The 24,539-nt window shown below is 41.9% G+C and overlaps 1 protein-coding gene and 1 long non-coding RNA gene across 3 annotated transcripts in view; one reads left to right on the top strand and one right to left on the bottom strand.

The window, feature by feature from the left end:
• The window catches only part of otud7a (OTU deubiquitinase 7A), a 41,635-nt gene that overhangs the window by 4,951 nt on the left and 12,145 nt on the right, over positions 1-24,539 (bottom strand). Inside the window, exons 2-13 of one of the 2 annotated variants that reach the window (XM_088996636.1) lie at positions 24,077-24,203; positions 23,642-23,714; positions 20,573-20,726; positions 15,919-16,104; positions 15,577-15,795; positions 13,938-14,039; positions 12,715-12,842; positions 12,338-12,450; positions 10,070-10,197; positions 9,848-9,997; positions 3,442-3,556; positions 1,119-1,203 (exon numbers count right to left, since the gene is read on the bottom strand). In XM_088996636.1, coding sequence (XP_088852762.1) covers positions 1,119-1,203; positions 3,442-3,556; positions 9,848-9,997; positions 10,070-10,197; positions 12,338-12,450; positions 12,715-12,842; positions 13,938-14,039; positions 15,577-15,795; positions 15,919-16,104; positions 20,573-20,657 — 1,311 coding nt within the window. In that variant the 5' untranslated portion in view covers positions 20,658-20,726; positions 23,642-23,714; positions 24,077-24,203. The remainder of the gene's footprint in view (positions 1-1,118; positions 1,204-3,441; positions 3,557-9,847; positions 9,998-10,069; positions 10,198-12,337; positions 12,451-12,714; positions 12,843-13,937; positions 14,040-15,576; positions 15,796-15,918; positions 16,105-20,572; positions 20,727-23,641; positions 23,715-24,076; positions 24,204-24,539) is intronic. The other variant, XM_088996637.1, reaches the window with a different exon arrangement.
• LOC148897724 (uncharacterized) lies at positions 5,534-11,556 on the top strand. Its single transcript, XR_016115008.1, has 5 exons — positions 5,534-7,089; positions 7,203-7,349; positions 9,805-9,961; positions 10,044-10,225; positions 10,319-11,556. It is a non-coding gene; the product is annotated as an uncharacterized LOC148897724 (long non-coding RNA).

The raw sequence follows: 24,539 nt of genomic DNA, 5'->3' as shown, positions 1-24,539 counted from the left end.
CACACTCTCTTCGGCGCTCTTCGGCGGAAGCACACGACCGAACAGCACCAACAGTCCTTAGGGAAGGTGACACTCCTTCCATAAGCCATCAACGACCATCAAAAAGGTATATAAAACTTTATTTTACAGCACAGTTTATTTCTTTAATTACAGTCCTCATGCAATTCCCTTTGACCTTCGACCTCCAACACCATTCCATCAAGCCCTAAATGACCATCACAAATGTAAATAAAGTGACTTTATGATACAATGCAGTGTATTTCTTTCATTGCAATACAATAGCACATTTATTATACATAGAATAAGGTATGGGGTGTGTAGTTTTAAGGCTTATTTGGTTGAAAAGTATATTCTATGGAAACCCGGGAACGATTTATTCCCATTTTAATGGTTTCCTATGGGATTTTTTTTTTTAGATACACACTTTTCGCCTTACACACTCTGTCTGGGAACCAATTAAGTTCGTAAGTTGAGGTCTCACTGTATTCGGGAATTGAAAATACAGGATGACCCCAAAAAGGTGCATACCCGTGAAAATTTCAATTGTGGCTTTGATTACAAAGCTATTCATTTCAAATTACAAACACGCATTATTCAGTTTATGGTAAGACCAGTCACCAGAGTTTCAGCTATTTCTGTCAATTTTTAGTCAATTTATGGCTTTCCCAAAATGTGTTCCAAATGTCTGCCATTTCATTGCAAGCGAACCTGTACTCGTCTGACAAAGTTGTCAATCACTTTTACACACTCCTCTCGGGAGGGTGACCGACTGAGTCCCTCACTGCAGCAATGTTTTATCCCGAAAGAGACTTCTTACACTGTATTGAATGTAAAACCTAATATTCTGTGGGTACTGGAATTCAAGTGACAATGTGTGGCTCTGGAGTGGATACATGTTTGCACATGTCTGGCAGCGAATGAGTTAAAATGTTTTTATGATATCAAACCACGTGTATTTGACATTATGATGAAGATTTACACATTTCTAAGATATATATGTTTCTATATTTGATACTGTCTGAAAATGAAAACCAAGAAACTCTGCGAATCATACATTTTTAAAGTCAGCCGTACCATATCAAAAAGAGGCTTTGCTGTCCCTCCCAAAGAATACATACCCTTGTTTCGGATGGAATTCGGATCCACGTTACATTCATGTAGTTGTGCAACAGGTTCAGTTTGGCCTCCAGTGATAAGATGAGGCTGTGGCAGAAGATGTATGATTTAAGTCAGTTACAATTCTAGATGAACAGAACTGACGAAGAACAGGCGGAGGGCACATAGTTGACCCGGAAATACTTTTGCTTTCAGACATAGTAACAAAGCTGTGGCAGTGCTCAAGAAAGTGGAGTGGGGGGGGGGGGGGAGAATTGACACGCGTGTTTCACACCACACGTGTGTTGAACGTACCGTATTGTCCGGTGTATAAGGAACATACAGTAAAGTCTCGTTATATCGATATTCAAGGGAGTCCGAAAAAATATCGATATAACCGGGACTATCGATATATCCGATATCGATATAACGAGACTTTACTGTAGTTGATTTTCTTCAAAAGATGACCCTGCGCTTTCTAATCAGATGCGCCTCATATGTCATGTCATATTGACCCACAACAGGTCTCGCAACTACTGGCAGCAGCCACCAACTCCTTTTCTCCCTGAAATAGAAGTAGTGCGTACCCCCAGCCTCTACTGTAGCGCTTTAATAATAATAATAGTAATACATTTAATTTATAAGCGCCTTTCAAAACTCTCAAGGTCACTTTACAGTCACATGATAATTTTTCACTGTGTGAACAGCGGCAGCCACACACGCCAGCGTTCACTCAACGCGGGATAACTCAAAAAGATAGAAAGAAAGATAGCTAGCTAATAGATAGCTAGTTCGATTGTTAGCTAGCTAGGTAGCTAATAGCTAGACAGATAGCTTATAGCTAGCTAGATAGGCATATCGCTAGATAGATAGCTAATAGACAGCAAATACTGTATTTATTCGAGTATAACGCACACAATTTTCTACCTAAAAAAGACTTCAAAGTTTGGGTGAGCGTTATAAACAAGGCCTGGGAAAAAAATTATCATATACAGTAAAGTCTCGTTATATCGATATCGGATATATCGATAGTCCCGGTTATATCGATACTATTTCTATGCACGCACGGAGAAAATTACATGCAAACAGGGTCGGATATATCGATAGTCCCGGTTATATCGATATTTTTTCGGACTCCCTTGAATATCGATATAACGAGACTTTACTGTATATTTAAAGCTTTATCCCTACCAGGCAGCATTCTCTTGGCTATTCAAGCCCTTCAGTTTTGATTCTCGGAAAGACCCGGATCACGTGCATTCCTTTTTTTTTTTTTATTGTTGATTCGCATTTCTATAGGTACGCTTCATTTTCTTTCCTCGCCTCGCCCACACTGAAACGCGAGTTAAGAATTGCTGTTTTGCACAATTACCAATATCCAGAGTTTCGATTCAGTGTTTACATTGTCAATAAATGATTTTTATCACAATGCTTGGACTGAGCCGAGGAAAAGGGAAACAAAATTTTGTACCGATTTTTAATTGAAAATTAGGGGTGAGCGTTATACACGCGTGCGCGTTATACTCGAATAAATAGGGAAGATAGCAAATACATAGCTAGTTAGCTAGGCAGCTACATAGCTATATAGTCAGCGAGATAGCCAGATAAATAAAAAGAAGTGAATAGAGGAAAGTTTTTCATACACGCACTACCGTTGCTTTTAAATGTGGTGTGCCTTATATTTGGAAACTTTTAGATATTTCTATTATATATTTGGAAAACGTTTTTCATTCATTGCAGGGGTGCCTGATAAGCAGAACAAAGTTTGAAAATACACCATTCCTTGTGGGTGCGCCTTATACATCGGAAAATACGGTCATTACTGTTGAGGAAATATTTTATTTGTCGCACCAGATGTTGTGGTGACTGGCATACATCTAATGATCTCGACTTCAATGCAGAAGATTCAGCGGAAATTGTTTCTCATTCAAACTAATGAGAGGTTGACTTGTTTTTTTTTGGGGTGGTGGCGTGGGGGGTGGAGGGTCTGCACGGTTTCCATATCGGCGCATTTTGGAGGATAAACTTAACCCCTCCCGACTGCCTGGAATGTGAAACAGAAACCCTTCCATAAACTCCTTCCTAAATCAGAGCGGGTGTTGCTGCTTCAACAAGGTCTCTGGAACGCCTCTGGATGACTGACAGCATTCACAATTTGTTCTCTATGCGCTCATGCTTTGAAGTAACCCATAATGAAATATAAACCCCTCTCACAGACAAACACAAATTTAGCACGGATTTGACATTCTCATTGCTTCCAATCCACTTTGAAAGTCGTTCACGCCCATTCCAACGACAAACATCAAAAAGCCCCGGGGAGATGCAGCACAGACGGACGGGACTTACTTGGCCAGTTTGGTGTTATCGTTGTCGTCCCTGCCCCACTCCCAGTCTCTGCCAGGGTCCATAGCAAAATGCAGCGCCAGCAACTTGTGCTCCGAGTCTGTCAGAGGGATTACAGCTGAAAGAGATGAGAATCAGAGTTGATTTATCGCTTAAACAGCAGCGAGTCCTCACAAGATGAACAAAAATAAGTTTTAAATGCAGTGAAAAATCTGAAAAAGAAAACATTGGTGTGCGAATGTGCGTGTGAATGGCTGTGTGAATGGGTGAATGTGAGACTCTGTGAAGCTCTTTTTGTGCAGCAGGTGGGGTTTATAAAATTTTATTCTGTCATGTTTCGGTTTGCTACCGAAGGGTGGCCTGCAACTGCACAGGTGTTGGTCGTTTTAATCAGTGGCAGTTAAAAGGACTCCCGGCACAACCATTAAGTGGCGGGTCTGTGTTTTACCCTGTCAGGTTTGTTTCGTCTTATGTTTTATTTGTGGTTTTGTTTGCTACTCTGGACCTTTTTGTGATGATTTCATTTAATTCAATTTGTCAAATATACTCTGCTCCTCCCTCATTCTTGCATTTTTGAGGTCCACCACCACCTTGCACATCGTGACATCTTAACACTGCCATTCACAAATGTATTTGGGAATTGAAAACATGACATAGTTCCATTCCCAAATTTGATCGGGTTTTGTTTTTTAATGCTTGAGTGCCGATAAAGCGCTGGTCGTCGCCTCTGGCAATGTGTTTTTTTTTTCCACAAGGGGGCAGCATTTACCTTCTTTCCATTTTAGCGCTTTGGTCCATCTTCAGCTGTTATTAAAATTGCTATATAAACCAATATGTATGTATTGCATTGTATTTTGGACAGCCACCCTCATTTCAAGCTTATATAACTCCAGACCCATATAATTTAGGAATTAACTATTTTTTTCTGAGGAAAGAAGAAAGTCTAAGATTTCTAACACTGTACTGAATGTTTATGTACTGCTAAAACTCAATATTCAGTGGGTCCTGGAATGCAAGTAATAATGTCAAAACCTCTGGCACTGGAGTGGACAGATTTTTGGGGAAGCGAGCGCTTTTAAGACTGAAGCGGGATGTACCATTTGATTTGCTTTCCTAATTGAGTGCATTTCAGACAAAGCGGGGATGTGATAGGCGACCAGATTCTTTAATTAATCCTCTGCTGATACCATCACATCCTCGCAGACAGGAAAAGGACCTTAGCACTCATCACTGCATGCAGAAAAAATAAAACATACACACCCTTGCTTCCTGCATCGAACAACTTTACGTGAACAATGTAGGCGAGACTCCTACTTGACCATGGAGTCGTCTCGTTGGGCTACAAAGAGCGACCGGGTGGGCGGGAGTCTATCGGTCACGACAGCAGGCTCCTCAAATTGGACACACTCGGCAACCACAAGGCTGCTCCCTGCTTCAGGCTACATAACGACAGTGCAACCGATGACTTCAACTGCTCGCTCTGGGACTCTTTTAGTGCGTTTATGTACAGTATGTGACAAGCGTCACAACATTGGTGGGAAACGTTCTGTGATGAGGCCTCGCCGGCCTGGTAGAGTGTCACAGCCTCCGGAGAGACGTTAGCACATTCAAGATGATCACTAAACGTGATCTGACATCAGTGGCCACAACGCTCACATGTCCAATTCATGTTTGTGTACAGTTATTTCCTCCATTTAAAGTGCTTCACCTACCCCAACCCTGCTATAACATGTTCCTCTCCCCCCTCCAGGTAACAGAGCTACTTCCCTATCACTGAAATCCACACTATACCGCAGCGATTTGCAGTTTGTAGCAATTGTTTATATGGAGGAAAAGGTTTCTTCAGCTGTGATTTGAACTTCTTTGAAGGTGTCGAACGTTTTGCTCCTCAACGAAGAGCTTCATCAGCGAACTAAAGCTGCGCTGGTAACTCTGGCCCTATATATATATATATATATATATATATATATATATATATATATATATATATATACATACACACACACACACACGCGCACACACACACACACACACACACACACACACACACACACACACACACACACACACACACACACACACATACATATCTCCCTAATGGACAGAGGTGGCAGTGCCAGACCGCTGCTCTGACCTACCCTGGGGGAGCGGGGGAGCAGTGGACCACTCTCGGAAGCCAATCTGATTACCTCTATTGGTCTATCCCTGGCTCTGGTTTCACCTCATTAGCATGACTGAGACTACGTGGTATCAGCCTAAGAAATGATATGTGGCAGAGATGAAACATTCTTAGGGGTTCCAAAAATTCATAACGGCCCTCGGGAGAAAACCGTAACTACAATGTGGCCCGCGGCAAAAAAAAATAAAAATAATAATAATAATAATAACACATGTCATTTATAAGCGCCTTTCAAAACACTCAAGGTCACTTTACAGTCACAGGATCAGTTTTTTTTCTGTGGGTGAGCAGCGGCAGCCACACGCGCCAGCGTTTACTCAACCCGGAAGTAACTCAAATAGATAGCAAGTAAGCTAGCTAGCTAGCGAATAGATGAAAAAATAAGCTTGTCACCCCGCTTCACACCATCTTTTACTATGATCTAATTCAATATATTAGCACAATTCATTAAAACATACAATAAAATAAAAGGGATAGGGGACAGAGCGCGACTGCAAAAAGCGAACATCTACAAGTACCTGCCGCCCCGCTAAAAGATTGAAAATTGCCAATAAATGCCATATCCTCCATATTCCATCCTCCTCCATTCACTTTGACATTACGTCGTTTCTTGGCACCAAGACGCCAAAAGATGGCGGAAAAGCAAAATTAACATCTTCAATTCACTTCAACATAAGATGTAATACTTTTATTGCTTTGGTATGAGCCCCCTTACAGTGGGAGGGGGTTCATGCACCAGGCAGAGGAGGTCTGTCGTCAGGTGGCGTCCTGGCTCCTGCAGCATAAGCACAACTGTCCTAATTTCCCTCCCGCCTTTCCGAAATACTGCGTGAGCTATTTGCAGTCACTTGGACAATGTCCAGATTCAGAGATTGTCAGTGAAGCTCTGGGAGTGCTGTAATGTATTTACTATCCCCGCCGGCAGCCTTGTTTTGCAGTCCTTGGGTGACCGTTTCCCACAACGTATGGTCGGATGACATCATAACCCCGACTGAGCCGGTGCACATAACAGTTTTCATCACCCTACTCACTTTGCACCATGTAGCTGGCAAGAGAGGTAACATGGGTGTTTTCTGCTAGCAAACAGCTGTTGGAAACTACTTTTTTTTGGAGGGGGGTGGGGTGGCGGTGGGGGGTATGCAAACTCAGCAGCTTCAGCACCACAAGCAGTTGTCGGACTACAGTTTTGCAATACCGAGCCAATGTTTCCTCTGTTCAAGAACAATTTGTGCTCTCTGGAAAAGTTTCATTCCCGACTTTGGTCATTGCACAGCTGAGAATTTAAAGGGCCCCGTTTACTAGCAGAGTGAACAACAGTTTTCTGAAAGCCTCAACCTCTCCTTGTGGATTTATAACAACGGAACTCCAGCGATTTAATTCCAGCCGTATCTCATGTGTGGCAGGAGATGAAACCACAACAAGTAACATTTTAATTTTGATTGCCATCTTGGTTCAATTAAGCACACAGCTTGGTGAGTAGAACACTTGTTTATTAAATAGAGTGATTAAAGATAGCCAGAATTGGCTGCTTGTTACGTAGGTGGTCTTTTTCTGTAAAAGATGGCCTTTTATTTCATTCAAATAGGTGCTGGAGGGACTTCGACAAGGCTGCCAAAGAAAACCTGTAATGGGTTTAGGAACCGGGCTGGAAATAGAGTTTTCCAATGGGCCAGTTTGACCACAAGAGCATAAGCGGGCTGATGAAAAGTCACAGCAAGTGACGCTTGAAAAGGTTGGTCTTCAATAAACAGGGGTGTGCGATAACCTCATTCAGAACAAAACCCAAAGATAATAAAGTATGAAAAAAGATCCCCTTGAAAACAACATTTTTGGCGGCCCCTTGCCTGGTTTGCTTCTTACACTTCACCATTGAGCAGCCATGCAAAAAACCTCAAAAGGACCAACGGCAGGATCTGTCTGCGCAATTTAGAATCAAGTTACCGAGGTGGGACCCCGCTTTAATCCTTCATACAGACTGCTGAAGAAAAGAGCCAGTATTCTCAACCAGTTTGTGGCACCTGAACACACACGCGACCACCACTAGCCCCTCCAATGCGAGTGGGGAAACTGAGACCGAGTCTCCACCTGAGACGTCCACACAGTGGTCCGTCTGTCAGGAGAATGTCTCGGTTTGTTGGGGGTGGGGGACCCTACCCATATGTGGTGATGTGGTTAAGAGCTTAGAACGGCCCTAATTGGCAACGGGGGCTTTTCATTTTGACCTTTTCCTCAGATGACTTCTTGAATGGTTGGCATCCGGTTCGAAACATGAGCCAATCTAGCAATATTTGACTATTTCTATTTCCATCACGTAAAAAGCATACCAACGCCTTTCTCCCGCCGGGCAAAAAAGACAGTAGCATCGCTCTGTAATGTGATAACTTGCATGAATCGACTAAAAAGTGTTTTCGTAACATCCAGGGGGAGACACTGCGAATGAAATGTTCCCCCGCACAGAACTCTGTGTACCAAAGAGTGCGGACGTGTCCCAAAAGTGAAGGAGTTACAGAAGCTTGTGTGGACTTATGCGCCACCTTGTGGATGATATATAGAATTACCACCGACAGCAAATAAAAGCTACTGAATGGCTGCTGGCAGTTAGGGTTAGCAGCAGCTTTGTAATCATGTCTGCAGCGGTCATAGTCAGACTTAATAACTAGGTTGCTGTTTATATGCTGAAAATAGGACCTTACTCAGCAGTGAGACCAAGGAGAGGTTGTTAGCGAGAAAGAAGGACAAAGAAGGATCTGGCCGGCTGCCCAATAAAATGACGAGTGAGTTCCACCCACTGAGTCAGATACAAAAGAGTGCCGGGACTACTGAGGCTGGTTGTCAAGGTGACTCACTTTTTGTTTGTCAATTAATGGAACACGTTGCAAGCGTTATTGTGACCTCAAGAATCAACGCGATATCCCGGGGGGGGGGGGGGGGGGGGGGGGGACAGTGACATCTTAATCAGCAAAACAAGAAGTCATGTGACCAAATAAGAACAATTAACTTTGCGCCTAAATGAAACTGCAAATGTATGGTGTATAAAGAGTAGGAAATTAGACAGGTCTGGGGCTTTGGTCTGAAAAATATGGTACTGTATATTGTATATATACACAATTTTACGATTTATTATTTAATATATATATTATTTATTTAATTAGTGATGGAAATAAAAAATCAGGCAGCACAGTGGGCGACTGGTTAGGACGTCAGACGACTGACTAGCACGTCCGCCTCACAGTGTAGCGTTGCAGCATTCAATTCCTTTCCAAACAGAAAGTTGTACATTCCGCATGGATGAAAGACAACATTTGAACAAATATGGAGAATTTACGTTGGATTTAGCTCGTAACTCTTCAAGGCAAAAAACTGAGTGGAGAAAATTTAACTAATTCGTTGCCATTCCTGATTTTTTTGGGGGGAATTGAAAAGCATGATGTGGAGCGTCATTTCCCAATTTGTTCAGGTTTTTGTTTTTCTTACGGGGGTGCCGATAAAGCGCTGCTCAGACCTCTGCCAATGTTTTTCCTTTTCACGAGTTGGCAGCATTTGCCTTTTGTCCATGTTAGCGTTTTGTTATAGGTTCAGCTCTTCTTAAAGTGCAATATATATCAATATGTACTGTAGGTATTGTATTGTATTTTGTACAGCAGCCCCATTTCAAGCTTAGATAACTCCATACCCATGTAACTTGGGAATTAACTCATTTTTTTCTGATAATGAAGAGAGTCTAAGGCTTCTAATGTCGTATTGAATGTTTATGTAGTCCTAAAACTCAATATTCTGTGGGTCCTGCAATTTGAGTGAAAATGACAAAAACCCTGGCACTGGAGTGGACACATTTTCCCACATCGTCTGGCAGTGAATGCGTTAAAAAAAGTCTTGAGCTAGCTACTTCCTCTTTTTTTTTTGGCGAGACAAAATGTCATTTGCTTATCTGATGATGTGCTGGACATGACCAGCAAAGTTTTAAGAAATCAAAAGTTGCCAGATTGATCCGTAGTATAAGTGCTAAATAAATCACAGAACCCCTGCTGTCCACGTTCTGGCCACTCACAAGTTCCTGCTTCCAACCGGCATCTTTTAATAATGGATCACACATCGCTCTACTGCCACATACATTATTCACTTCTACCAGGACAAGCAAACCACTTGCAATATCCTCATGAAGTCAGAAGATTTCCTTAATTCCACAGAAGGTGCTGCAGTCTTTCCCAAGAACGTGCAATGACCGCTTACCCTGCTCTCGCTGCTGGTCCCTTTGCTCCATGGACACCAGTGCAGAGAAGTGCGCTTGATCATAAGCCAACACAAGTGGAGAGCAGTGGCATCGACTCGGCGGAACCTCCAGGGGTAAGTAAAGACCTCCAAACGGGATTGGCGCAAAAGCTGAAAGTCAGAAAATGGAATGAGGAACGCTTACTCATTGTTGAAGTGCTTGAGACGAGGCGCAGCCTTTACCTTCTCCTCCCGAGTCTCTGAGCATCGTGTCGGCCACCACAACAATCGGCCTGCGCAGCACGTGGGCCAGAACAAACACATGGAACTCCTCCAGACTCTCATAGACCGGGTCCTCAGAGTTATCCACCCTACAGTTGGAAATACCCGTGAGGGTTGGTGAGGATTTACAGAAATGGTCATGTCAGACATGTCAGTCTAGTGGGTGAAAATATGAAGCATATAACCTAATCACATGATTTCATCCTTTAGATCAATTTCATCTGGCAGATGTTGATAGGCAAGACAACGATTGGCCCGTCTGTTCACGGTCTCCACGTGTTGGAATGAAAGAGAGCAAGAGGAAGCGCAGATTCAGCGCTCACATCCTTACCATCACCAGGGAACAAGGAAATGTGCAACAATTAAGTTGCAGAGCACACTAACAGCTAACGCAGCCAAATTAACTCTAATGAAGAGGCTCTTAATATGTGAATCCCACTCAACCCATTTAGGGGCTCATCTCACACTAGGATCATTAAGCATTCCAAACCTAATTACCGCGTTTCAAGCTAAGCTCAATGACAAGTTAACACCATCATGGAGTAAATGAAGCGTTTTAAAAAGGTGAAGTTGTCAGTGACTGAAAACCAACAAAGAATATAATTGCGCTAAATAGCATAGCGATGGTGAACACCTCGGTTAACATTTTAGTCAACATAGCACACCCGTTTAGTGAGAAATTAAATGAGAAAAGGGGGCTGGAATCTAGTTTGTTTCCGGTCTACTTCAACAAATGGGCTTGCATCTACAATGTAGGTTCTACATTGATGCAAAAGGGAAACCGCAGCTGAGTGGGAGTGAGGCCAGTGCAGTTAAGATGGAAAGTGGCAAAAAGTCGCCACTAGATGGCAGTGGCATACTCACACCTTTTCCCTGCTTAATATTGACTCTTTCCAAGCATGCCACAGCTTTGGGGAATTTCATATTTATCATATTTATTGTATATTTATATTCATATTATGAAAAAATATAAATATACATATTTATATAATATTTATATCACATTTACATCATATTTATATTATATTTATTGTTAACACAAGCGGCCTGGGTTCGATTCCACCTCTGACCTTCCTGTGTGGAGTTTGCATGTTCTATCTGGGTCTGCGTGGGTTTTCTCCGGGTACTCCAGTTTCCTCCCACATTCCAAAAAACATGCATGGCAAGCTGATTGAACGCCCCGAATTGTCGCAAGGTGCGAGTGTGATCGCAGATGATTATTTGTCTGTGTGCCTTGTGATTGGCTGCCAACCGATTCAGGGCGTCTCCTGCCTACTGTGTGAAGACTGTTAGGATAATCTCCAGCAGCACAAAGTGGATCGGAAATTTGACTTTTTTAAAAATATATATTCTCACATATATTCTCAAATATTTGCCCTTTCCTTTCAGCTCATAACTTTGCTGCTGTGAAATGTAAATTTCTCGACTGCGAGACTAATAAATGTGAATCCAATCCAAATGAGTCTATTCCAGTGCCAGGGTTTTTGTCATTGTCACTCGAATTCCAGGACCCACAGAACATTGAGTTTTAGGACTACATCAACATTCAATGCAGCGCAAGAAACCTTAGACACTCTTCGTTCATCAGAAAAAAAGTTAATTCCTAAATTATATGGGTCTGGAGTTATATGAGCTTGAAATGAGGGTGGTTGTCCAAAATACAATGCAATACATACATATTGATTTATACAGCGCTTTAACAACAGCTGAAGCTGGAACAAAGCACATGGAAAAAAGGGAAATGCTGCCCAATGGAAAAAAAAAAAAAACATAGCCAGAGCTCATGGCCAGCGCAAACAAGAAAAAAACAAAACACGAACAAATTCGGGAATGGCAGTGAATGAGTTAATGTGCAAATCAACAATGGCACCAGCAAAGAAGCAAAAGCTGCGTGCCAGGAGAAGCATTTTAACAACGGTACACGTTCCTGCACTTAACACGGCTACGAGGCAGTCTTTTCCGTTTCACAAACCCACAAACTCTTGGATCCATGTTATTGTTTTGTTCATGTTATGGGCCATAATGGTTTTTGCTCATGTCATCATGCCGTGCGTATGTACACTGCATATGATTTTATAACTGTCAAATCTAGACACATAATGCATTTTGAAATTCAGAGGTTTTGGTACAGCTCACGACACAAATACAGATCTTTTCCTTTCAAATGTATGTTACGCAACTTGCATTTTGAGCGTATGCGTGGGAGACGTGTATTGGAGACGGGCATACCCTCCGCTCGTGTTGCCGTTTTTGCTGAGGTGAGTGCGAGGCTCACTGGAGGCCAACTTGAGCAGCTCGTTCCATTCCCGCTCCCACTCCTGCTCGGTGTACACCAGGCCAGACTGCACAAGCAAAAACAACTTGATTGAGCATATGCTCACCTACATGATCCTTTTCATCATTCGTTGTCACTGTTTGTGGTTTGCTGAACTTGTTGCGACTAATGCGGCAAAAAAAAAAAAAAAATCAAGACGAAGTGACTGACAAATCCTTCCAAGCGTTTTCAAGTTGCATGGCACTTAGTTGTGTGATGAATTTACTTTCTCAGATTAACTTATTGAAGTGTCTTGAGAGCAACATGCGATGGGTGGAAAGACTCTTCCCACCTCCTTGTTTTGCTGGGTTTGCTGCCACCTCCACCTTCTTTTCAGGGCATCTCTCTCCGCTCCGCTCTTCATCATGGTGTACAGGGACTTCCTGAGCATCAGGTCTCTATCATGGAAACCCCACATCCCTTAGAGGAGATACACAGACATTATTGGTGCGTGTAGTCAATATTACATGACAATTCTGCACAGCTTCGCTTAAAAAGGGCCATATTACAATTAACTCATTAACTGCCATTCACGAATGTATTTGGGAATTGAAAATATGACGGAGCGCCATTCCTGAATTAGATAAAGCGCTGGCCAGACCTCTGGCATTGTTTTCCCTTTCACAAGGGGCAGCAGTTCCCTTTTTTCCATGTTAGTGCTTTGTTCCAGCTTTAGCTGTTGTATTGTATTGTTGTTGTTTTCGCATTATAAACCAATTTGGATGTATTGCATTATATTTTGGACAGTCACCCTCATTTCAAGCTCATATAACTCCAGACCCATATAATAACTCTTTTTTTCCTTATGAACGAAGAGAGTCAAAGGTTTTGTACAATGCATTGAATGTTTATTTAGTTCTAAAACTCAATAAGCTGTGGGTCCTGGAATTGAAGTGATAATGACAAAAACCCTGACACTGGAGTGGACACATTTTTGCACACGTCTGTCTAGCAGTGAATGAGTTAACACAATACATCGACTAGAGTGCACTTTGATGACTGAAAATGTATATAAGAATAAGAAGAAGAAGAAGAAGAAGAAGAAGAAGAAGAAGAAGAAGAAAAAGAATGAGAACAAGAAGAAGAAGAAAAAGAAGAAAAAGAAGAGGAAGAAGAACACAATGTTTTTTCTAATCACCTTTCAAAACTCTCAAGGACACTTTACAGTCACGGGATAAGAACATTTTATATCAACACTATCACCCTGCGATTCAACAGCCAATATTCATACAACAACAAACATTAGTAAAAACATTTCAAACTTATCATACCCAATTAGAATACACTGTATATGAGTGCCTTGCCATTTCCATGATGCAAATGATATGAGCTCTGATATTTTACCCATTTGCGTTTCCATGTTCTCTAAAATGTGCTCTGACACTAACAGGATGAAAAATAGTTAGGGGGCAAACCCTTGATAGTGCAGGCAAATGTGATGTGTCACTCTCTTCGCTGGCAGCTTAAGTATGCACTCCTGACAGCATTCGAGTCACTTAAAAGTAGGACGCTTACCTAAAGAAGCAGCATGGAGGAGGCAGTTCCCGTCTCCAGTGGTGGCTAGAGGAAGCAGCTTCTTACAGCTGGTGCACATGGTGGACCACCAGTTCAGACGACCTGGTGGAAGCGTAATATAGGAAGCGTAAATAACAGAATATTTGTCAAGTATTAGCGCTAATCAATCACAGTAAACTCATTCCAAAAAAAATTGGGCAGCGATCAAAATGTAATGCAAACAAAGCATACAAACACTATTTGTTTGGATGGGTCCAATGTACATTTTTGTGTTAAAAATGCAATTGCCTTAACTCATTCACTGCCATTCCCTAATTTATTCGGGAATTGAAAAGCATAACGTGGAGCGCAATTCCTGAATTTGTTCGTGTTTTGGTTTTTCATGCGGAAAGGTGCAGAGCACAGTTCGGTCAGACCTCTAGCAATGTTTTTCCCTCCCACGAGGGCCTTTTGTACAGCTGCCCCCACTTCCAATGCAGATAACTCTCGAACCAAATAAGGTTAACAATTTTTTACTGATGAAAAAAGAGAGTCTAAGATTTCTTACGCTGCATTGAATGTTTATGTAGCCCTGACACTCAATATTCTGTGGGTCCTGTAATATGAGTGACAATGACAAAAACCCTGGCACTGGGGTGGACACATATTTACACATCATCTGGCAGTGAATGAGTCAAAAATGAGGGCGTAAAATCATGATTTGTCTCAGAGTGTGACGTTTATACAAGAGATATAACTTTCATCACATGTAACCCATCGGAATGCTGAAACATAATCTTTGACACCGAGACGAAAAGAAAAAAGATAAAACTATTCCAATATTCTTCCAAAGGGGACAGGTTATAGCGTGAAAAAATATGCAAAATAATCTGCCCAAAACCAAGATGAAAATCCCCTTCCCACATCACACCAGTCAGTGTCCCTCAGGGAATGTGTGTGTGTGTGTGTGTGTGTGTGTGTGTGTGTGTGTGTGTGTGTGTGTGTGTGTGTGTGTGTGTGTGTTGAGGCACACAATCCTAACGTCTGAAGTATATAGATGAGTCTTGTGAACATTTCAGACACTGACAGTTCTTTTAATTTGCAGAGATCTCGAAAAATGTTTTCAATCGGTATAAGTAACGTATCTCCCCGGTGTATAAGGCGAACTAGAGTATAATGCGCACCCCCAATGAATGGTGTATTTTCAAACCTTTTCCCAATATAAGGCGCACCGGACGATAAGGCGCACCTTCAATGAATGAAAACAACTTTCCAAATATAAATATATTTAAAAAAAATCCAAATATAGGGCACACCACATTATAAGGCGCTACAGCAGAGGCTGGGGTTACAAACAACTTCTTCTGCAGGGGGAAATGGAGTCAGTGGCTTCTGACAGTAGTTGCGAGACTTGTTGTGTCTCAATATTACGTCACATATAAGGTGTATAAGGCGCAGGTTCATCTATTGAAGAAAATTAAGGCTTTTGGGTGTGCCTTATACACCAGAAAATATGGTAAGTATAGATTTCTATCTAAATCTATTAAGATGAATCTGTCCTGCTATCCATCATGGCGATGTAGAGAATATTACTCGAAATCACTGAAAATATTTGCACACACAAAAAAAAAAATCAAACATGGACGATAATGACACTGACCAGCTTGCTCCAAAGCCATCATGGTGGACTGCTCGATCAGGTCCCTCTCGATGAAACTCCTAAAATCTTCGCTGTATACGCTGAGGTCTGGCAGCTGGAATGTGTAGATAGGCATCTCTAGAGGGAACTGCTCGTTGGTACAATCGTTGGCCACTTGCAGCCGCGCCAGGGAGACAATGGCAGAGCTGGCATGAGAGATTCCGCGGGACAGACGTTTCTCTAGGAGCGGTGGATGGAAAAAAATACAAATACAAAATCATGCAGTCTAAAGCGCATGCCAACGAACTCATTCTGCACGTTTTTGAAAATTCATTTGGAAAAGTGGTCACAGTCCGAAACTACCTTGTCCAGTGTCCTCCTGCTTCTGCACACACGACCTATCGATCTTGCTGACATGGGTTGGTGTATCACGTGTCTCTGGCTGTTTATAGTAGCGGCCCTCGTTGAAGACCTGCGGCAGGTTGGCAGTGTGGACCTGCCTGAGCTCCTCATAATCATTCAGAGCGGCACTCAGGTCCCAGTTTTTACCTGTCAGGCGCAAATCAACAAAGATATTCTCTTTGAACTCTTTCAACAGTAGCCAAAATGGAACTGTATAGTGCCACTTAGCAGTTTTTTTGACGATACTAGTGCAGCGTGTTCTACCGGAAACAAATTCCTTGTGTGTTCTACATACAGTAAAGTCTCGTTATATCGATATCGGATATATCGATAGTCTCGGTTATATCGATACTATTTCTATGCACGCACGGAGAAAATTACATGCAAACAGGGTCGGATATATCGATAGTCCCGGTTATATCGATATTTTTTCAGACTCCCTTGAATATCGATATAACGAGACTTTACTGTACTTGGCAATAAAGATGATTCTGATTCTGATATCCAGAAAATGAACAAAATGCACTAACACATGGAAACAAATCATTTTAATTACCGTATGTATTCGAGTATAACGCGCACCCCTAATTCTCAATTAAAAATCGGTATAAAATTTTGTTTGACTTTTTCTCGGCTTGGTAACAGTCTACAGCAGGGGTCGGGAACCTATGGCTCGCGAGCCATATATGGCTCTTTTGATGATTGCATATGGCTCGCCGATAAATCTAAATACATACTCTCGCTTTTTTTCTGTTCATTTTCTGTTGGGGCTGCGGTTGGCGGAAAGCGCAATTTTGATTGGATGACACTGGCCGTCAGTTGAAACAGGTAAACACCCCTATAAATGAGCCCGAGGAGTAAAAACAAAGTACACTTCAGCTTGAATACACCGAGGATTCGCCTTTGTGGAGAGAAAAGGTTGTGATTCTAATTTGCAATGAAACAAAACCATCGATGAAACAGTCGAATGTCAGTGACATTTTAACAAGCCCAATGTTAACGTTAGCATCAAGATACTTCTGTGAGATGTATGTTGCATAGCAAGTGTGGAAGCTAATGAGCCGTGTGCAGGCTAGCTAGCAGTAACTTCGCGTATGGAGCCGGCAAGTTGACTTTCATTCCGATCGTTCCGCTGGATTTTTACCAATCATGAGGAACGGAAAACCATTCATGTTAACGGTGAGTACGATCACAAAGTTATTTTAAATATTAAATTCTGACATTTTGTTGAAAAGTGGCCGTGCGTGCGTCTGCGTGCGTGTGTGCGTGCTCGCGTGTTGTGATCGGGTGTCATTCGAGAAGCTGTGCCCCCTGCCGGCAATAAAAAACAATCTTCCTGTGTTCAAGCCTTCGTTCAAAGTGTCAGAGCAAATATCTCTGACAGGTAGGCAACGCGATTTCATATTGGACATGCTACAGAAAATTTAACGTGGTGCTCCAATTCCATTACCGAACTGCGAACAAGTACAACATCGCAGAGAAAAACCAGATGGGTCTTTTATACACATGGTATACTGTGTTTTATTTAGTTTGAATAAAACACAACACTAATGTTAAAAAAAATCCCATATGAATCAAAAACAGGAAGAGTGAGCAACAAGGAAAGGTTGACGTTGGGCATGGTCATGATGGCAAAGTGAGGCAGATCCATTAAGAGGGTGACAGCAACATCCTGATGCGGAGGAGGAACATGAGCCGACACACACTCTTGTTGAAACGGGAAGCGTGCGTGCAAAACGGTTTTATTGAACATCTATTAAAGTGAAAAATCAATATTTTTTCGGATAACAATGTAATGCATTTATGACCCGACTATGACTTGGCTTCAGATTAAAGAGTAAAATGTCAGATCATTGTTCAACTGTCAGGTCCTTTGTTTGGCCCCTCTCTTATCACTCACAATCCTTTCCCAGAGGAAACAGGGTGCTGCTTTCAAAGAGAAAGCTTTTAACGCCCAATCTGGTCTAACACATTCTTTTAAAGGACAACCGACGTCACTTTTTTGTTTCTTAACTGACATCAGAAAAACGTTTTATAGCATCTAAAATGTATTTTGTTTTTCTACTTCCATTCCTTTCATCACTTTGCTGCTGTGAAATGTAAATTTCTCCACTGTGAGACTAATAAAGGCATATCCAATCCAATCCAATCCAAAATACCCAAAACACGCAGTATGATATTTTTATTCAAATGCAAAACACAAATAAAAATGACTTAAAGTGTCCAAAATCTGCAAAAAATTGAGCTGCGAATTGGGCATTTTCAGAAAGTCCCGCCCCCAGTTCGTGACGTCACGCCAAGACGTCTTGCATTGCTGGAGAATCAAAAAAAAAGATTCAGAGAATATGTTTTCTTGTTACACATCCAGTTATGAATATGATTCAAATAGTTCTGAAGAAGAAAGCATACATGTTTGCAATTGATTAAAGAAGTCCTTCCGTGCCATTTTGAGGCATCTGGACTGAGAAAAGAGGCAGAAAATGGCGACCAAGCTCCCTGTGAGGAATTAATCAGCCCATTTCCACAGGCTGATAAATTACTTATATGGAGCTTGGTCGCCCTCTTCTGGCTCTTTTTGGTGCAACATGACGTTTTCAGACCACACAAGCACAGCAAAATGCATTGACGTGATGGAAGGACTGCTACACTGTCTCCTTTTTTCAGTCAGGGGCGTTCCTTCAGTGACGTCACGTACGGACTCGTCACCAACTCAAAAACAAGACTTCCGAAATATTCAGCGCGAGTCTTAAAACGTAAAATATAGCTATATGCGGTGGAATCTTCTTAAAATACGCTCAGTAGAAGTCATTTGAAGCCATTTTACAAATTATGGACACAACTTGTCCGGAGACGTCGGTTGTCCTTCAAGCAGCTAAATAGATTTTGTTTTTCGAACCAGAGATGAAAAAAAGAAAGTTATAGGGTGCAATAAAAGATACAGATGCTTCTGATAATGACAGAATAATCAGCTGGTGTATTATTTGCGATTGAAGACATTCCGGGGGAGCGAGTGTCCGACGATTTTGTAACAGGAGGATGTTTGTGAGCCAGTTAATGGACTCTTAAAAGGAAGCGGTGCTATTTCCTCCAGACAGCCAGACATGATGCTTCTCCACTAAGCGAACATGAAACTTGGCACCGGGGCTACCTGTCTCTCAAGCTAAATCGATGCAGAGCAGATTCTAGAGGTGATCAAAACCCATGATGGAAACAAAAAGCCCGGCAGGCAGTATGGCGGGAAATGCGTGGTCTATAAATGCTTCCATGCAAGCTTTCAATGGAAATAAAATAACACTCTTGTTCATCTGAAATGGCTGTCGTATGCAAAAAGATGCGTAGATAAGTGATGAACATGTGTTACCCACATACATTCTCAATATAGTGATCCCTCGCTACTTCGCGGTTCACTTATCGCAGTTTCAGTGCATCACAGATTTTTTTTTCAGGGGGAAACAACATTCAGAATAAAAAAAAATGACGAATGACTCAGAGGTTTTATACATGGCTGTGGCTTGATTGGTTCCCAGCGCTAACGTCACCAAATGACAGCTAATACAAGTACAGTAATCCCTCTTTTTTCACGGTTAATGGGGACCAGGGACACCCGAAATAGACGAAAATCCGCGAAGTAGTTACAGTGAAGAAAATAAGTACTTGAACACCCTGCAATTTTGCTATTTCTCCCACTTCCTACTTCACAGGTTTTTGTCTATCACAGGTGGTCCCGGTCCCAATTAACTGTGAAAAACGAGTGATTACTGTACTTGTATTAGCTTGAACTTCATGAATTCCACCATTGAAGCATGTACTATTTCGTTTTTTTATGCCTCGGTTAACAACCGAAAACCTGTTCTTGGGCAAAGGGAGTGCATCTGAACGCACCACTTAACTCCATTTAGCGTCCTTATACGTCACTTCCTTGTGTCGCGTCTTATTGTGACCGACACATTATCCTCATGTAGCGTTCTATTGTGAGCTGGTGTGTTTGTATAGTTCAATCACAAAAAAAGCAGACATTGATTACATTTGATTATAATGGGAAATGTTTCGGTTTTACACCAAATCGGTTTTCTAACAGGTTTCTAACGGATTATGGTTGAAAACTTGACTGTATTGTGTTCTAAAATGATGATGGAATGTGTACAGTGCTGTGTTAAAGGTAAACACTGGTCGAAACAAAAGAACGAAGGAAAAACAGCTCCATTTGTCGCATACGTAGAGAAACAAACATTGCATAATACATCACGTCTGATCTTAATTTGTATTTACACAGGACACTGGCTCCAATCTTGTTAACCACGGCCCATAATTCTGTTGGCTGGTGAACTTTTGCACTCTGGTGTTTTTGTTTTGTTTTGTTCAATGTGGCTAAGTGAGTTAAGCTTACACGCCAGGAGCACAGCGCGCCTCAATGTGAATGGACACAAAGCTGTAACGCTGAACGCTGCCGTAAAAACGTCACAGCCACTTCTAAATTAGCGTGTTGGCTCCCCGACTTCCCCTCACCTTGTTTTTGTGTCCTTTCTCCTCCCTTTCTATCTCTACAGCCCACATCAACAAGCGGATGATCAAACGCGCCACCCTTCCCCTTTTAGTGCGGTGAATAGTCGCTTACCTTCCAGCAGGTCTCTTGCCAGACCCGGTTCTGCCCCAGTGGACTGAACAAAGTCTGACAGGACCGCATCCATATCCAGAGTCATGTGATCATGGGTGTGCGCTGCCCACGGTGCAGCGGAGGCCTTGGTGGACGCCAGCCTTCACGTTCTCATCTGGCCAAGAAAAAAAAAACAAAAACAAAAACAAAAAAACGGAAAAGCTAAATCAGAGACATTAGCCTTCACATTCTCACACTCTCAAAGACAAAAACTGAAAAAAGCCGGATAAAAGCAGGCAGTGGAGAGAAAACTTTTTGAGTCCCCCACCGCAGTTAGAGCCGGGGTCAAATGAGTGCAAACGGCGCTCTTCCTCATCTTACTCACAGTCATAACAGAACACCCAACCACACTGATGTAATATCAACAGAGCTGCAGCCAGAGGTCGTATCCTGGACACACCTGCCTGTTTCCAAAGCCTTTGGCCCGCTGCCTGCAATCGCAACAATACTAAATTCTTCGTCCTGCCTCTGTTGGCCGATGGTTGAGGATCTGAAACGGCGCTACCGTTAACTCCTGGAGAGCATGTTTAAAGGGATGGAACTGGAAAATTAAAAAAGGGGGCCAGTTGGCCCTGTTATGTTTGAAGAGGCGGCCAAATTCTACAAATGGTGGGGCCCGATTTAACTAGATTGCCGAAGTATACAAAACTGTTTGAAATAAACCAAAATACGTTCATTGGAACATGTATTTCTAAATTGTGAATGAAAACCCATTATTTGAGTAAATTCTATATTTCTAGCTATTAGCTAGCGTTCTATCTATTTGAGTTATTCCAGGTTGAGTTGAGGTTTGAGTAAATTCTATATTTCTAGCTGTTAGCTAGCTAGCTAGCAAGCTAATAGCCTGCTAGCTTTCTATCTATTTGAGTTATTCCAGGTTGAGTGAAAGCTGGCGTGTGTGGCTGCCGCTGCTCACCCACAGCAGACAAACTTATCCCGTGACTGGAAAGTGACCTTGAGAGTTTTGAAAGGCACTTATAAATGAAATATATTATTATTATTATTATTGTACTCATGTTCTAACGCTTAATATAGCAACCATCCGCCATGTTTGATGTCAATACTGCAATGCACCATGGGTAAATAAATATTCCATTCGCCCTTTCGACAGTTTTCGGCGGATCACGGAAAGGCCCGAGATATCCTCTACCACAAATTTGTAAGGCACCAAAACAAATGCAACGTGATTATGGCCAGCTATCGCTAAGGCAAGATGGCAGACGACGAAAGTTAAAACCGCTGAAGGAAAACAAACAGTTTTCAATTGCTGTTTCACTAAATTTGTTTCTTTCGCTATTGTAACAGAAGTATGTCATATGTGGCGCAGATCATGTAGCAATATGTGCTAATCGTGATTGACTTGCACCGGTACAGTAGAGTTATAAAGTTGCGCCCGTGGCTGTCAAAATGCGTAAATGGCGCAGCCCAGATGCATCCCTGCGGTTTACGTCGATGAAACACAGCCACGATTTTCTCATGGTCAAATAGTCCAGGTCACAAACAACACTAATGAGATGCATGCACTCCCTCGTTCTGTGAGTTCACGCATAACTTTCATTCCTCGGGAAGAAGCGGCGTGTGTGTGTGTGGGTTTTCATGCTGAATTCAGATTCCTCCTGCAATTATTATCTCATTCACTAATTTATTCGGGAATTGAAAATATGACATTACAGCACCATTCCAGAATTTGGGTTTTGTTTTTTCTTGTTTGGGTGCCGATAAAGCGCTGGCAATGGCCTCTGGCAATGTTTTTCCTTTCCACAAAGGGCTAGCATTTCCCTTGTTTCCATGTTAGCGCTTTGTTCCAGCTTCAGCTGTTGTTCAGGCGCTATATAACACAATATGTATGTATTGCAATATATTTTGAATTAAAAATATGACATACAGCGCCATTCCCAAATTTGTTTGGGTTTAGTTTTTCTTGTTTGAGTGCCGATATAGCGCTGGCCAGACCTCTGTTTTTCCCCTTCAACAAGGGGGTACCCTTTCCCTTTTTTCCCATTTTAGCGCTTTGTTCCAGCTTCAGCTGTTGTTAAAGGACAACCGACATCACTTTTTTGTTTCCTGACATCAGAAAAACGTTTTATAGCATCTAAAATACCCAATTAATGAGCCCGTTTCCACAGGCTGATTAATTCCTTACACGGAGCTTTGTCGCCATCTTCTGCCTCTTTTTGGTGCTACACGAAGTTTTCAGACCAAACAAAGTACAGCAAAATGCATTGACGTGATGGAAGGACTGCCACAATGTGTTCTTTTTTCGGTCAGGGGCGTTCCTTCAGTGACGTAATGCGAGGACTCGTCACCAACTCAAAAACAAGAGTTCCGGAATATTCAGCGCAAGTCTTAAAACGTAAAATATAGCTATAGGCGGTGGAATCTTATTAAAATACGCTCAGTAGAAGTCATTTGAAGCGATTTTACAAATTATGGACACAACTTGTCCGGAGACGTCGGTTGTCCTTTAAAGCATGATATAAACTAATATGTATTGCATTGTATTTTGGACAGGAGCCCTCATTTCAAGCTCATATAACTACAGACCCATATAATTTGGATTTGCCTTTATTAGTCTTGCAGTGGAGAAATGTAATTTATTTTTTATTTTTTTAAATTTAGGAAATAACTTTTTTTTCAGATGAAAGAAGAGAGTCACAGCTTTCTTACGCTGCATTGAATGTTTAGTCGTCCTAAAACTCAATCTTATGTGGGTCCTGGAATTCAAGTGACAATGACAAAAACCCTGGCACTGGAGTGGACACATTTTTGCACAAGTCTAGCAGTGAATGAGTTCATTAACATATTTAATTGTCGTTATTTTAGAAAATTGAGGTTTCATTCAGTCAATGACTCATATACTAATTTGCTTTTCCTAAATTAGATGGGAGTACTTAGCACATACAGGTAACAGCGCTACTTCCCAATGTATTCATTCTACATACGGGTCAGACGTTATTTATTTTAAGACGGAGGCTGCAGGCCGGATGAAAATTGGCAACGGGCCATATTTGGCCCCCACTTTGGACATACCTGTTGTAGGAGCTCAGGTACAAAGCTGTCATCATGATAATGTGGGGCGGGGGGGAACGACAACATGTAGAACCTGTGTGGAGATGGAATTATACTGCTTCTAATAAATATTAAATATCATTGTGGAGTACCTAATGCAGCACCCAGTAAATATTACATGAACTGTAACTACTTTTCCATCTTACAGGCTGATGTGGCATCAAACATGTTAACATTTGGAAGAGGAAAGAGACACATGCTTTTATTACTCGATGCTATCAAGGCATATTCGGGATGCAGGCAATCAATTTGTTTTAGTGTGTCATCAAATGTATCCAAGACAAAAACGTCCTTCAATGTTTGCCTGGAAAAGCTGCTTTTCTTCCAAAATATTGTAGTTTTTTTTTTTGTTTGGGGGGGGGGGGGGGGGGGGGGGGGGGTTATTTTCTAACTTACTTTCTGTATCTTTGCCGAGGTTTGATGCGACGCCATCACATGACCATGCGATTGTCAGGACTAGACAGGATTCTAGTCCATGGCTTCACACGCCAAAGGAAAGGAAGACAGCGGGATGCAGAAAGCCCTGGAATACACAAAATAATAGAAACAGTCACCCACTGAAACCAAAGAATATACTGATGAACCGAGATGAAATCACGCTTCTACTATTTCAAAAGAGTCGCAGCATTACGATGATCTGAGTCGCATCATCAGATTGCTTCTACTAACCGTGTACTGTCATTTGAGTCATTTTGGAGATCAGGGAGTGCCACTCCCTTGCAAAAATCACACGATGAGCAGAAACCACCAAATTCCGCTTACAAAGCATCAAGTAGCATCTAAATGTGTGGTGTGCACTGGCAAAGAGTCTCACAATAAAATGCGGACGCACGTGTGAAACAAACACGAAACCTGGGTA

The sequence above is a fragment of the Hippocampus bargibanti genome, linkage group LG05 (genome assembly GCF_051943395.1).
Source record: "Hippocampus bargibanti isolate YZ-2025 linkage group LG05, ASM5194339v1, whole genome shotgun sequence".
NCBI lineage: Eukaryota > Metazoa > Chordata > Actinopteri > Syngnathiformes > Syngnathidae > Hippocampus > Hippocampus bargibanti.
Note: the sequence above shows the minus strand (reverse complement) of the source record. Positions and strands in the feature narration are given on the sequence as shown.